Source organism: Haliotis asinina, chromosome 10 (genome assembly GCF_037392515.1).
Source record: "Haliotis asinina isolate JCU_RB_2024 chromosome 10, JCU_Hal_asi_v2, whole genome shotgun sequence".
Lineage (NCBI taxonomy): Eukaryota > Metazoa > Mollusca > Gastropoda > Lepetellida > Haliotidae > Haliotis > Haliotis asinina.
The window spans coordinates 24453331-24465565 of record NC_090289.1 but is presented as its reverse complement, the minus strand read 5'-3'; the positions used below and the strand labels follow the sequence as shown (position 1 = coordinate 24465565).

Sequence of the window (12235 nt, the reverse complement as noted above, 5' to 3'; positions counted from 1 at the left end):
AGAATGAATTGTGGCAGTATAGATATTGGGACACTCCCTATCCACAGATTATTGATGCTAATCCGTTTCCAAAATTAAACATTGTTAGCAGACAAAATCATGTAACAATAATAATCACAAATATCATATAAATTGGCAACAAGGAATTCTACAGCTGAAAGGAAACATAACCACATACCCTCCTGTCACTGTTTACTCCTTAAAATCATCAGCCTGCACATTGAAAATGTCACCTTCTACTTCTGCTCAATTATTTATCAGTCTGGCCAGAGAGATCCTATAGATCTATAGAGATCATATGTTAAACTCAATATGTCGGAATGACTTCAAGCCTTTGCTATCAAATTATACCAATATTTCTATCATCTGATTCATATTTTCAGTACTTAAATCACAAACAGTACTGGATTTTGGGAGGGTAGTGTTTCTCATAATGCTCGAATACATCAAACAAACACCCTTTTAGGAGTGTGAAACCAAAGATAAAATTGGATCTTGAAGATGCTGTACAAGGTATATACCTGTGATGTCACTTATAATGTACTTTTATGAATATGAATAGAATCATGTAATCAATATATTCTAAATCAGAAAAATGAAACAGGTCATCACATTTTCTGACATTTATCCTGGTTGGTGGATCTGGCAGATGACAAACTTTGCAAAGGAACTGACAAACAGAGGAGAATTTTCAATTTTACACAGACTGAGTGTGTTGAATGGTATCCTAGATGTTTTCCCTAAGGCAAGACATCCACAAACAAACTAGGCTTTGTCCCTGTCATTTCTGCAGTTCACCTTCAGTAATTCTTGTCAACACCTGAAACCAACAGAAACCCTATTTCCTTGAAGGAATCTGAGAAGAGTTATGGCTTTGACAAAATATTGAGGCCTGTATAAGTGTATCCAGCTGCAGACGTGGTCAATGCTTCACACCATGGCTGATTGGTTGGTGCATGTGCAGCGCTAGTGCAAAAGAGCCACAGAAATATGAACAGACGGTGTCTCCATCAGCTTGCTCCAGAAAGGTTCTTTACAATATCAAATGTTAAGAAGTAATTCAGCCAGATGACACCCTTTCAAGGATATTTATACCATTTCTGCTTCACACTCGGGGTTTGTGATTCATGTATCCTGCTGCAACAACAGCCATTCATAACGGACATAGTGATACATTCTGAAGGACTGCTATTGTCTGGAAGCACCCTTGACGAAGCCTTGCTAGGTCCATTTGGCAGGTCTTTCACAGTTTGCACACAATGCCAGCAAAAGCTGTTTTGCATTGATATCACAAGCTCTTGGGTCAACTTCAAGACACGCAAAGTTCAAGGCTGTGGCCAAATATAAGTTGCTGGGGTTCAAATGTGTAACCTGACAGGGTTCAAATGGCAACCTTGTACATGATTACACGTCTGCTTGATGCATAATTTAAAATCTGTGGGGTTTACTTCTACAAGCCATGGAGGTTCACATCTACAAGCTACTGGGACTAGTGAAACTGTTCCAATCACATTCCTGCCTAACTCTTTAAAGTGATATTCAAGTCATGAGCGAGTTCAGTTTTACACTGCTTTTAGGAATATTTCAGCAACATCGCATTGGCAACACAAGAATGGGCTTCACACATTGAACCCGGGTCTTGGGCAAGACAAGTGAACACTGTGGCCACTCAGAGTCCCTCCGGTGATTCCTCATTTTCAAGTGTCCATGCACTGCCACTTGGGTTTTCCACAATTGGAACCGATGACATGTGTCAACCAAGTCAGTGAGCCTGACCACCCGACCCGTTAGTCGCCTGTTATTGCAAGCATGGGTTGCTGAAGGCCTATTCTACCCCGGGACCTTCACGGGTCTACTACAGTTAGTGGGTACACTATGGTGGGTTTTACACTTCAATGGTAACCATGGTGGATACTAAGTCACATTTGGGCCTAGATTTTCAAAGCTTTCTTAGCACTAGATAGTCAGTCATAAGTGCCATACATTAACACTAACGTACGTCTATCTTAGTGCTATGAGAGCTTCGAAAATCTAGGCCCTGGTCGTTATCTGTGATCCTACACCTAAGAACACACTGATGTCAGGACAAGAGTGAGTGAGGTAATTGACACTGAGCCTAGTGCCAGCTGTATCATGGAGCGTCAGACTCATGGAGTGTCAGACTTATGGAGTGTCAGACTTATGGAGTGTCAGACTCAGAAAGTGATGCAGATCCTATACATTCATTACTTTCACAGGCATAACAATCAGGTAAAAGCAAGGTTTTGAACCCCGGATCTTGAGATTACAGGACGAATATTTGATACCACATTAGTTTAAAAACATTCAGATTTAATAATCAATATTCAACAATCTGTTAGGCATAGTTACCCATTACAGAATTGTTGCTGTAACAGATAAACAGGTTAAAATAAGAGTCATTTACCCCATCAAGAAAAAAATCATTTCGCTAACAATCACAGCCAACTCACATTGTCAGTATCACATATGATAGGAATAGAATTTCTTAGAACAGATTTCTTAACAGCTGTAGAACAATCTTCACCCACATAACAAAACAGGAACTTTAGATGGAGGATGTGGGGGGTGCAAGGGGGCGGGGCATGGGGGTGAGTGTGCCTTCCTGCTACCAGACACAATCCAAATCTTAAAGAGATTTTTCAAGGAACTCTGACAGATGATGTTTCCTTGTGTAAGTGAAGCCTAGCCACGTGCATTCACGCAGAGAGTTGTCTCTGATCTAACAGTCTAACTGTCTTGCCTGCTATAGGCAGCTCAACAAAGAACATATCAGCTAGGAAACCGGTCATTAATTGCATTGAATAATAAAGCACAACACTCCAGTACCCTTTGTGGAATACTTCCAAGCAGATATAGTCACAGACCTTTGCGAGATGACAGTTTAAAGAGGAAATCATGTGACTACTGACTTGTCTCTGTTAAAGCAGAATACAAAGCAAGAGCTGCAAAAACTGGAAACCATTAAGGTAAACAATTACATATCCGTACGTCATCTAAAATTCTAGGAACAATCATTACAGGCAAGAAAAAACATTTCCAAGCTTCTCAAGTATTAATACATACAACTGTCTGCGACTTACGTATTGTGTAGAGGGTCCCATCCAAGGTGAAGGTGGCACTCTTGCACTTCTTGATGTGTCTAGGGTGCTCCCTCGGGGGCTGTGTTTGCTTCAGTTTAGGCGGCTCTTCTTCAGCCATCTGTGTCTGAGACTAGTAATCCCAAACTGCCAAAGTCACAAATGTACAGGAGTGTATCCCTGAATGTAATCCAATGGTATCCTTCTGCCAGTCCGTGCTGACAGTCAAACAGAAATCCACTTACGGTTCTATGTGCACCTTGATGGTTCTATTCACCTCTCCTGCTTCACTCTGGAGCATAACCACTGATTTCCTCTATGTTGGACAAAATAGCAATAAACACTGCCTATAACACAAGTACCTTTGTCATCTAATGTCTCCCTCTTTTCAATTCGTTGTTAGCGTATCATTTCCATTCTCATTAGTTGTAGCTGTGCAACAGAACAAAATGTTAGAATTTGTGAACAGGTGCCAACTTTTATGTCCTACTTTAAATGAACTTGCTGAACTTGATGCCTTGTTTTGTCACTGATAAGTGTTTAAACCATGACAAGATCATCTCATGTGTTGTTATTTAGGTTTGAAACACATGTCTTGGTGTCATATACTCATGCATTACAGATTCTTTGATCACTGACGTAAGAGTTTTAATCATAAACATTCATTACCTTCATCTTTTCTTGTTTTGGAACAGGTTATTTGACTCAGATACATGCATGGTTAAATAGAGTCAGATAAAATACAACTTTGATTAAAAATAAATAATTTTTTTTTTCATTTGTTTTTTAATTTACCAGCTAATATATTTTAAGTGAAGTCAATTTAAATACTGTAGAACAGTGACTTTATCTATACAGTTGTTTGTTGCTTCTAACCAACTGGCAGCATTAAATTATATGGCCTGTGTTGAGTTTCAGTACACATACACTGTACATTGTGAAATAGACACTGAGTGTTGTGACATTTCAGTCGTCAGTTGCACATCTGTTCAATTGTTAACACTCAAACAGTGTCTTTCGACTCTGTATGTGGAAACCCTGCCAGCTTACCACAACACAAAAGCATTTGTTAGGAAAAATGCAAAAGCATTTGTAAGGAAAATTTACATTTTAAAGACAACAGATATCTTCTCCTGGCTACTGACATTTGAAATGAAAGAAGTCAAGTCACAACATCTAACCTTTGGTTTAATCATATTTTTTAAGAAATCTGAATGCAATTGGATTTCAAATTTCAATTTGAATTTGATTTCAAAACCAGTTATTAGTAACAGCTGTGTTTACAGAAACTAATGAAAATCCATTTTGAATCGTAAATTTCAGTTCCTGACATTAGCATTTACATAATCAAAATAAATATAACAAGCATTAAGTTTACGTATTCACTGAGGACCTTATGTAAGTTACATTACCATCTAGTCCTGCATGTCAATATCTGTCACTTCATCATCATGTCAATCGCTGCAAAATTTCTCACACACAAGTCTGTACAGATGTTTGGCCCTTTTGTTTAATCGACCAAATGGGATTGTAGATAGGGTGGTTGAACAGCTAAATCCAAATTACAGTCATCACTGGTAGCGTTCTCCTGGAACATTTCCTAACGCACAGGTACAATCCTAATCAGACCCAGGCTTCCTTCGCACAAGAAACATGGGTTGTGTCAGGGCTTGTGATTGGTTGTAGTGACAGCTCAGTATAGCTCTTGTCAGGCACTACTTACCTGTGTTAATTATGGTGGAATTATACAAGTAAACATTTATGTATCTTGTGGCTGCCTATTGCCACCTGTAACAATGTGTTTTCTTAAGTAGATTAAATATGGTTATTTCACAAAGATGATTAGGGTTTTTTCTTTAATCATCCCAACACTATTCAACTGCCTTTCACAACTAAAAAGCATTTATGATTTTTCCCCTAATTTTCATTTAGCATTTTAATTAGATAAATCTATGTTTTACAATTCATAATCACTACAAATGGAATCACATAAATCTAAAATATCGTGTCAAGTGTAACAAATTTTAATAAAAATGAAACTTATACGTGCATAAGCAACTAATTTACCTGAATCTTTCATCCAATAGAATCAATCCATAAGATACTTTTCCACATGAATGCTGTCAAAATAGAATCGATTTCACTTGCAGTGTTGTCAATATCACCATCAGCCTTGTCAATTTCACATGCAGGTTTTCCGACCTGTGATGCAGCCTGGAAGAATGCTTGTGTGTTTTAGTGTATGCCTACACCTGTCTGCTGTGTAACCCACCTGTTCCCTTGATCACTGTCTAGCACTGTCGATCAATCCCCACAAGCCAGCCAGAATCAGCTGACACATTGCAGTGCCACTAAGTACTGATACAGCCAAGTCCATCAGTACTGTCATGAAATGTAAGGGAATATTATCAGGCTGTGCTTGTTAATTGCTCTGGACCAACTTGTATTATGCTAACCCCTTACCTCACTTATCAACACTTGGGCACGACAACATGCACAATATAGTCAGTTTCTGGAAAATCTATTTCACCAATGTTGTAAATGTCAAGAGCCATAAATACCATGGTGAGTATGCACGTTCTTCACGATACCTTCTGCATTATCTGGCGTTTCCACTGATATCAAGAGTTTCAATGTTTGTTTTTGTAATCATATGCTCAAGCAATGATCTAACAGTGCTATCAGCTGATTAGCAGGACATTTCAAGACACACTGAAGGAAAATGCTGTCAGAGAATACCGATTATTATTGATTTTCTTAACAGTATCACATATCACAGTGTGGTCATTTCATGTGGGTTCAAATCCCAGCACCTATGAAGAATCTGTACTTTAATGAGAAAGAGTATTCCAAATTCATCAATGGTGATTCTGTGTTAACTGTTCAATATGAGAGTGGTACAAATTTTGTGACTACATTTGATAGCAAATGTAATGATAAATACCAGGGTAGAATATGCCTTCAGTAAACATGCTTGCCACAAAAGGCTACTGTGCTTGTCCTAAGAGGCGACTAACAGGATTGGGTGGTCAGGCTTGCTGACTTGGTTGACAGATTGCACAGACAGATGCTCATGCTGTTGACCACTGGATTGTCTGGTCCAGACTCAATTATTTACAGACTGCCACCATATACCTGGAATACTGGTTAGTGCAGTGTAAAACTAACCTCGCTCACCCACTCAGGCTTCTGAAACCCATGCCTGTTGTGGTGGTTTAAACTGTTTGGATTGGGTGCATCACATCAGACTGCATAGATATGAATCACTTGATTGTCTGAGGGTCCTGTATCCACAATCAGTTATTTACAGGCATCCACCATAGATGAAATATTGATGACTGCAGCAATATACAACACATCCAAACAAACACACCTTCAAAATCTGCTACAAAACAAGCAACTGAAAATCAGTATGACTTAACAGTGCAGTGCAGTGCAGTTGCACTTGTCCACCTCAAAACAGAAGTGATTGCCTTCACTGAGAACAACGCGAAGTTGTGACTCACTGGGATGGACCTTGTATCAGCATATAGACTGGACCATCATTACCTCTACCATGCAAACATATAGACTGGACCATCATTACCTCTACCATGCAAACATATAGACTGGATCATCATTACCTCTACCATGCAAACATATAGACTGGACCATCATTACCTCTACCATGCAAACATATAGACTGGACCATCATTACCTCTACCATGCAAACATATAGACTGGACCATCATTACCTCTACCATGCAAACATATAGACTGGATCATCATTACCTCTACCATGCAAACATATAGACTGGACCATCATTACCTCTACCATGCAAACATATAGACTGGACCATCATTACCTCTACCATGCAAACATATAGACTGGACCATCATTACCTCTACCATGCAAACATATAGACTGGACCATCATTACCTCTACCATGCAAACATATAGACTAGACCCAAGCCATCACTACCAAATGCTATCTCATGTGAAGCTGGGACATTGCGTTACCATTTCTTGGAACCAAGTTTGAACTGACAAGTGTGTACAAGACACTGTTAAAACTGTCACAGATCACTATCTATTAACCACCAGCAAACAGCCACTAGAAACTCTCATTTGTACAACTTAAAATCAAGTCAGTATATATGTGATATACTTTTTAATGCCAATTTGAGTCATCACCGCTAATTCCTTCAATGAACCATACAGTTTATCCTTATTTGTATAAACAAGATTGTCAGAGTGAAGAGGAAAACTTTCTTTCAACATGACAAGTCAGATAAGCACAGGTACACATTGCAGCTGGTATGCACATATAGACATGAATGAGGGTGCAAACTTCATTATCAATGGTTATCTCCCTATCAGGTGTATGCACCATTGGAGACAGACAGACATTTAGTATGTCTCCCTAGAGAATAAATATAGACCAAATCCAGCTGAAGTGTAGAGTGATCACCTCAGGGAAAACATTAGGTATGGTTCTTGTTGACACGAGATACACATAATCTATTTATGTAATGTTTCTCAAGTTTCAATTTTGTACATAGCTATTCTGCCTAAGACACACCAGCAACATATCAACTGTACTATGTAAAACAGTTAGAGTACAGTTAGAGCACAAAACTACATCACCCCAGCCAGACTTGCAACATATCAACTGTTCAATGTACCACAGTTAGAGCACAAAACTACACCACCCCAGCCAGACCTGCAACATATCAACTGTTCCATGTACCACAGTTAGAGCACACAACTACACCACCCCAGCCAGAAGAGCAATACATCAATTATAACATGTACCACAGTTAGAGTACACAACTACACCACCCCAGCCAGACCCGCAACATGTCAACTGTTCCATGTACCACAGTTAGAGCACACAACTACACCACCCCAGCCAGAAGAGCAATACATCAACTATAACATGTACCACAGCTACAACTACATCACCCCAGCCAGAAGAGCAATACATCAACTGTTCCATGTACCACAGCTAGAGTACACAACTACATCACCCCAGGAAGACCTGCAACATATCAACTGTTCCATGTACCACAGCTACACAACTACAACACCCTAGCCAGACCTGCAACATATCAACTGTTCCATGTACCACAGTTAGAGTACACAACTACATCACCCCAGCCAGACCTGCAACATATCAACTGTTCCATGTACCACAGCTACACAACTACATCACCCCAGCCAGACCTGCAACATGTCAACTGTTCCATGTACCACAGCTACACAACTACATCACCCCAGCCAGACCTGCAACATATCAACTGTTCCATGTACCACAGCTACGCAACTACATCACCCCAGCCAGACCTGCAACATGTCAACTGTTCCATGTACCACAGCTACACAACTACATCACCCCAGCCAGACCTGCAACATATCAACTGTTCCATGTACCACAGCTACACAACTACATCACCCCAGCCATACTTGCAACATATCAACTGTTCCATGTACCACAGCTACACAACTACATCACCCCAGCCAGACCTGCAACATATCAACTGTTCCATGTACCACAGCTAAAGCACACACACAACCCCAGCCAGACAAGCATGACACCAACAGTAAAAATTTCCACAGCTTGAGCATGCCAGACCTTGGACCAACATCCAATTACCAGGTTCAGTTACATCTTAACCTCCGTCATGAAAGTCAATGAATCAGAAGTCTTGACCCTCATACGACCCTTCTCATGTAGTGTCTCTGGTTAACAAGCACAGCAAGTCATGTTCCATGAAATCATTGTTTCTATGTCAACTTTGTCTTGGGGTCACAAGTGGCGTAGTCTCCATGGGTGACAAAATGCAAACAAGGGTCGCATTCTACAGAAATCTTTGCTTCACCCTGCTAATTATCGTTTGGTATCACCATACTAAAAGGTTTCTTTGAAGTGGCAGCCATCAACAACATGTCACTTCAGGTCAGGTTCTAGACACACCTATGTAAGTCATCACACAGCTCAAAACACTGTAATCTTACTCATTCATTTATTAGTGTCCAGTCCTAGAGCCTTATTGTATGCTAAGTATATACTGCATCATGACGCAAGAGTCAATGGGACATCAAAGATTAACATATATGAGCAGTTACTTCATCTGATCACCTTAACTGCTGAAGAAAGTTGTAGCCAGGCTCATACTGTTGAGAATACTACTTTCATGAAGAAGAACTAGTGTGACGACTGAATGTGTTGGGAAAAGATCCTAAACCACATGCCTCATGTAAGATACAAGCAGTCCAGGTTTAGCCCATGCTGCTCATTAATCACAAGTCACTGTGCAGTGTGTACAATAGTTTCCAACTGTTGCTAGCCAGTGAGGCTAGCAATGTCTAAAAGTTACTTGTCCACAAAATGATAAAACAATCACTAGTTGAAATTTGAATGTAGAAACTAAGCCTGATTACAAAAAAGACAAAAATAATACACTGTCGGTATGACACAGGTTTCATCATTGAGCTGCTGATATGCTGAACATTATCACTGTGTCCTAATCTTGCATGATCTTGCAGTGTATTATAACTTAACAAGTCTGAAAAAGTGATATATGTACAAAATGGTCGAACGAAAATTTACTAGCCAGTCGGGCCAGTGACTGTGGAGGTTTACTGGCCTGACTGGATTTTTACTAGCTACGGGCTAGAGGGCCAGTGGCTCTTATGGACATTGGTCACATCAACATGGGTGTAAAATGGTGCAAATCAGATGGAACTAAATGTCAGAGTTCAAAATATAATGCAATAATCTGCATGACCCCTTAATTAGGATGTTGATTATATGATGCTGTTTGCTGAGGATCAAGTTTCATGATTAATTAGAATCGTCCACCCCAGACTGATTGCACTATCTCTGTACACAATGACTATAACCCCTGTCCATGATGAATGGCTGGGGGTATGCAGTCACAAGCACAAGCTGTTGCACATCAGAGTGCAGAACAAGATTTGAATATCACAACAAATGAATATTAGAACATAGGAATGCATATTAGTCCATGGAATGTCAGTGATGTTTGACAACAGATGAATTAGCCAAATCACCAAGCATGCTTGAAATTGGGTCAATAGAATGTCATTGTGTCCACTAAAGAAGGGACTGACACAGACGGGAATCACAGAAGGGACTGACACAGACGGGAATCACAGAAGGGACTGACACAGAAGGGAATCACAGAAGGGAATCACAGAAGGGACTGACACAGAAGGGAATCACAGAAGGGACTGACACAGAAGGGACTGACACAGAAGGGAATCACAGAATGGACTGACACAGAAGTCTCTGACGCAGAAGGGAGTCACAGAAGGGACTGACACAGAAGGGACTGACACAGAAGGATAGATCAGCAGGTGGTGACAGTGATTTGCATCACTACAGGAAAACATTATTGCTGTGTGACTTCCACTATACTCAGAAATGACCTGCAGAATTCTGATGATGTCCAGGGTTCTACTCACTTTAGGATCATTGTTTGTGAGACTGGTCTCCAGTCAGAGAGTTGCTGACCTGACCTCAACCGGACAGACCATCACTTGTCACTGACACTTCTGATCTTCAATTTGACCTCTACAACAGGGTTTAATCATGGCCTTGGATGGGTCAGTAGTGAACCATCCTCTATGTCCTTGAACAGTTGTGTGCACTGATTAGTGTGTCAGAGACTGCAGTTCAGACGTCATGCTAAAGTGGTCAGTGCCTTTTCAGACCAGGAGACCAGAACTTAACCCAATCCAACACATATAGAATGGGATGAAGATTAATTATCCTTTCACTGCGCTCTTTGACAACAGATGTATATTTTTGATTTCATATTAAATTCAAGAAAACTGATTCCAGAAAATGGAATCCTACACATTACAAAAAAAAATTAGTCACATATTGATTGATATGGTGTGAGAATTAATTAATTACAATTCTGCTAGAAGATCATCATTCCCAATCCATCACTATGGTAATTTTAAGTTATCAAACAGAAAAAAAACATGAAAAACAGTCACAAATCAAAGTCTCTGATGCTGGAAATAGATTGGCACCTGTGATCAACGCTATCAATATCTGTCGTCGTAATTCCTTCATGCCGTGATCATGTGATGTAACTTTAGTAATGAAAACCCCCAAATACCCGAGGAAGGCCACACAAAGCATACTCAATCAGTTTGCCAACCATGCTTGCTAAAAAATATCTTTGATGTGATACAGCCTTTTCTCTGTCATGTAATAGTGACAGGAGAGAGTATTGTATATATCCAACAATGCTGTGGGAATTAATACCGTGCACAACGGAAATTTATACAGCTATTTATGTTGACAAGATATGCACTACATGTATCACACAATACTGTCAAGCAGTTCGTATCTATCAATACAGTGTATACTTTTAGTATGTCAGTACAGTGTACATCAATAGAGTGTGTATTTTTGTATATCAGTACAGTGTATATTTTTTATATATCAGTACAGGGTATATCACTGTAGTGTATATAAGTACAGTGTATATCAGGACAGTGCATATCAACTGTGTATATTAGTACAGTGTATATCAGTAAAGTATATATCACTAATCTATGTCAGTATACTCTGTATCGGTCCAGGATATCTCCTTAAAGTGCACATCAATAATATGAGTACAGTGTGTATCAATACAGCATATATCAGTATATCAATAGTGTATATATATCAGTACATTGTATATCAAAACAGTATGTTTTTGCATATATATCACTACAAAGTATATGAGTACATTATATATCAACAGTGTATATCAACAGTGTATATCAGTACACTCGATATAGTACAATCTGTATCAGTACATCCATTTCACGTAATGTTGTGTCAGTTATGACAATATTCATCCAGAGATAGATATAGATATATAGATACATATATTTATCCCCCAATATTGTCAACATGCAGCCCCATGCATGCGCAATAATCATCACAGCAGACTGATCAATATGCAAGTGAACCTTTGCTGTGAGCTTCCGCATGTTGATGTGTACATACACACGAGTTGTATTTCATAGTACTGCTAATTACAGCTACAACTAACCCTGAGAAGTAACCGTAAGTGATTTGTGAACATGTCATCAGCAGGAAGTAAGCACTTCCTCCAGCAATGAATGT

At 39.5% G+C, this 12235-nt stretch overlaps 1 protein-coding gene across 3 annotated transcripts in view; it reads right to left on the bottom strand.

Moving 5' to 3' along the window:
* LOC137299179 (dual specificity calcium/calmodulin-dependent 3',5'-cyclic nucleotide phosphodiesterase 1A-like) overlaps positions 1-12235 on the bottom strand; it is a 525403-nt gene that overhangs the window by 340462 nt on the left and 172706 nt on the right. For 2 of the 3 annotated variants that reach the window (XM_067831743.1, XM_067831746.1), the window contains exons 1-2: positions 4511-4744; positions 3102-3530 (exon numbers count right to left, since the gene is read on the bottom strand). The exons of the other annotated variant lie outside the window; for it this stretch is intronic. In XM_067831743.1, coding sequence (XP_067687844.1) covers positions 3102-3219 — 118 coding nt within the window. In that variant the 5' untranslated portion in view covers positions 3220-3530; positions 4511-4744. Of the gene's footprint in view, positions 1-3101; positions 3531-4510; positions 4745-12235 lie in introns of those variants that run through there. 3 annotated transcript variants of the gene reach the window in all.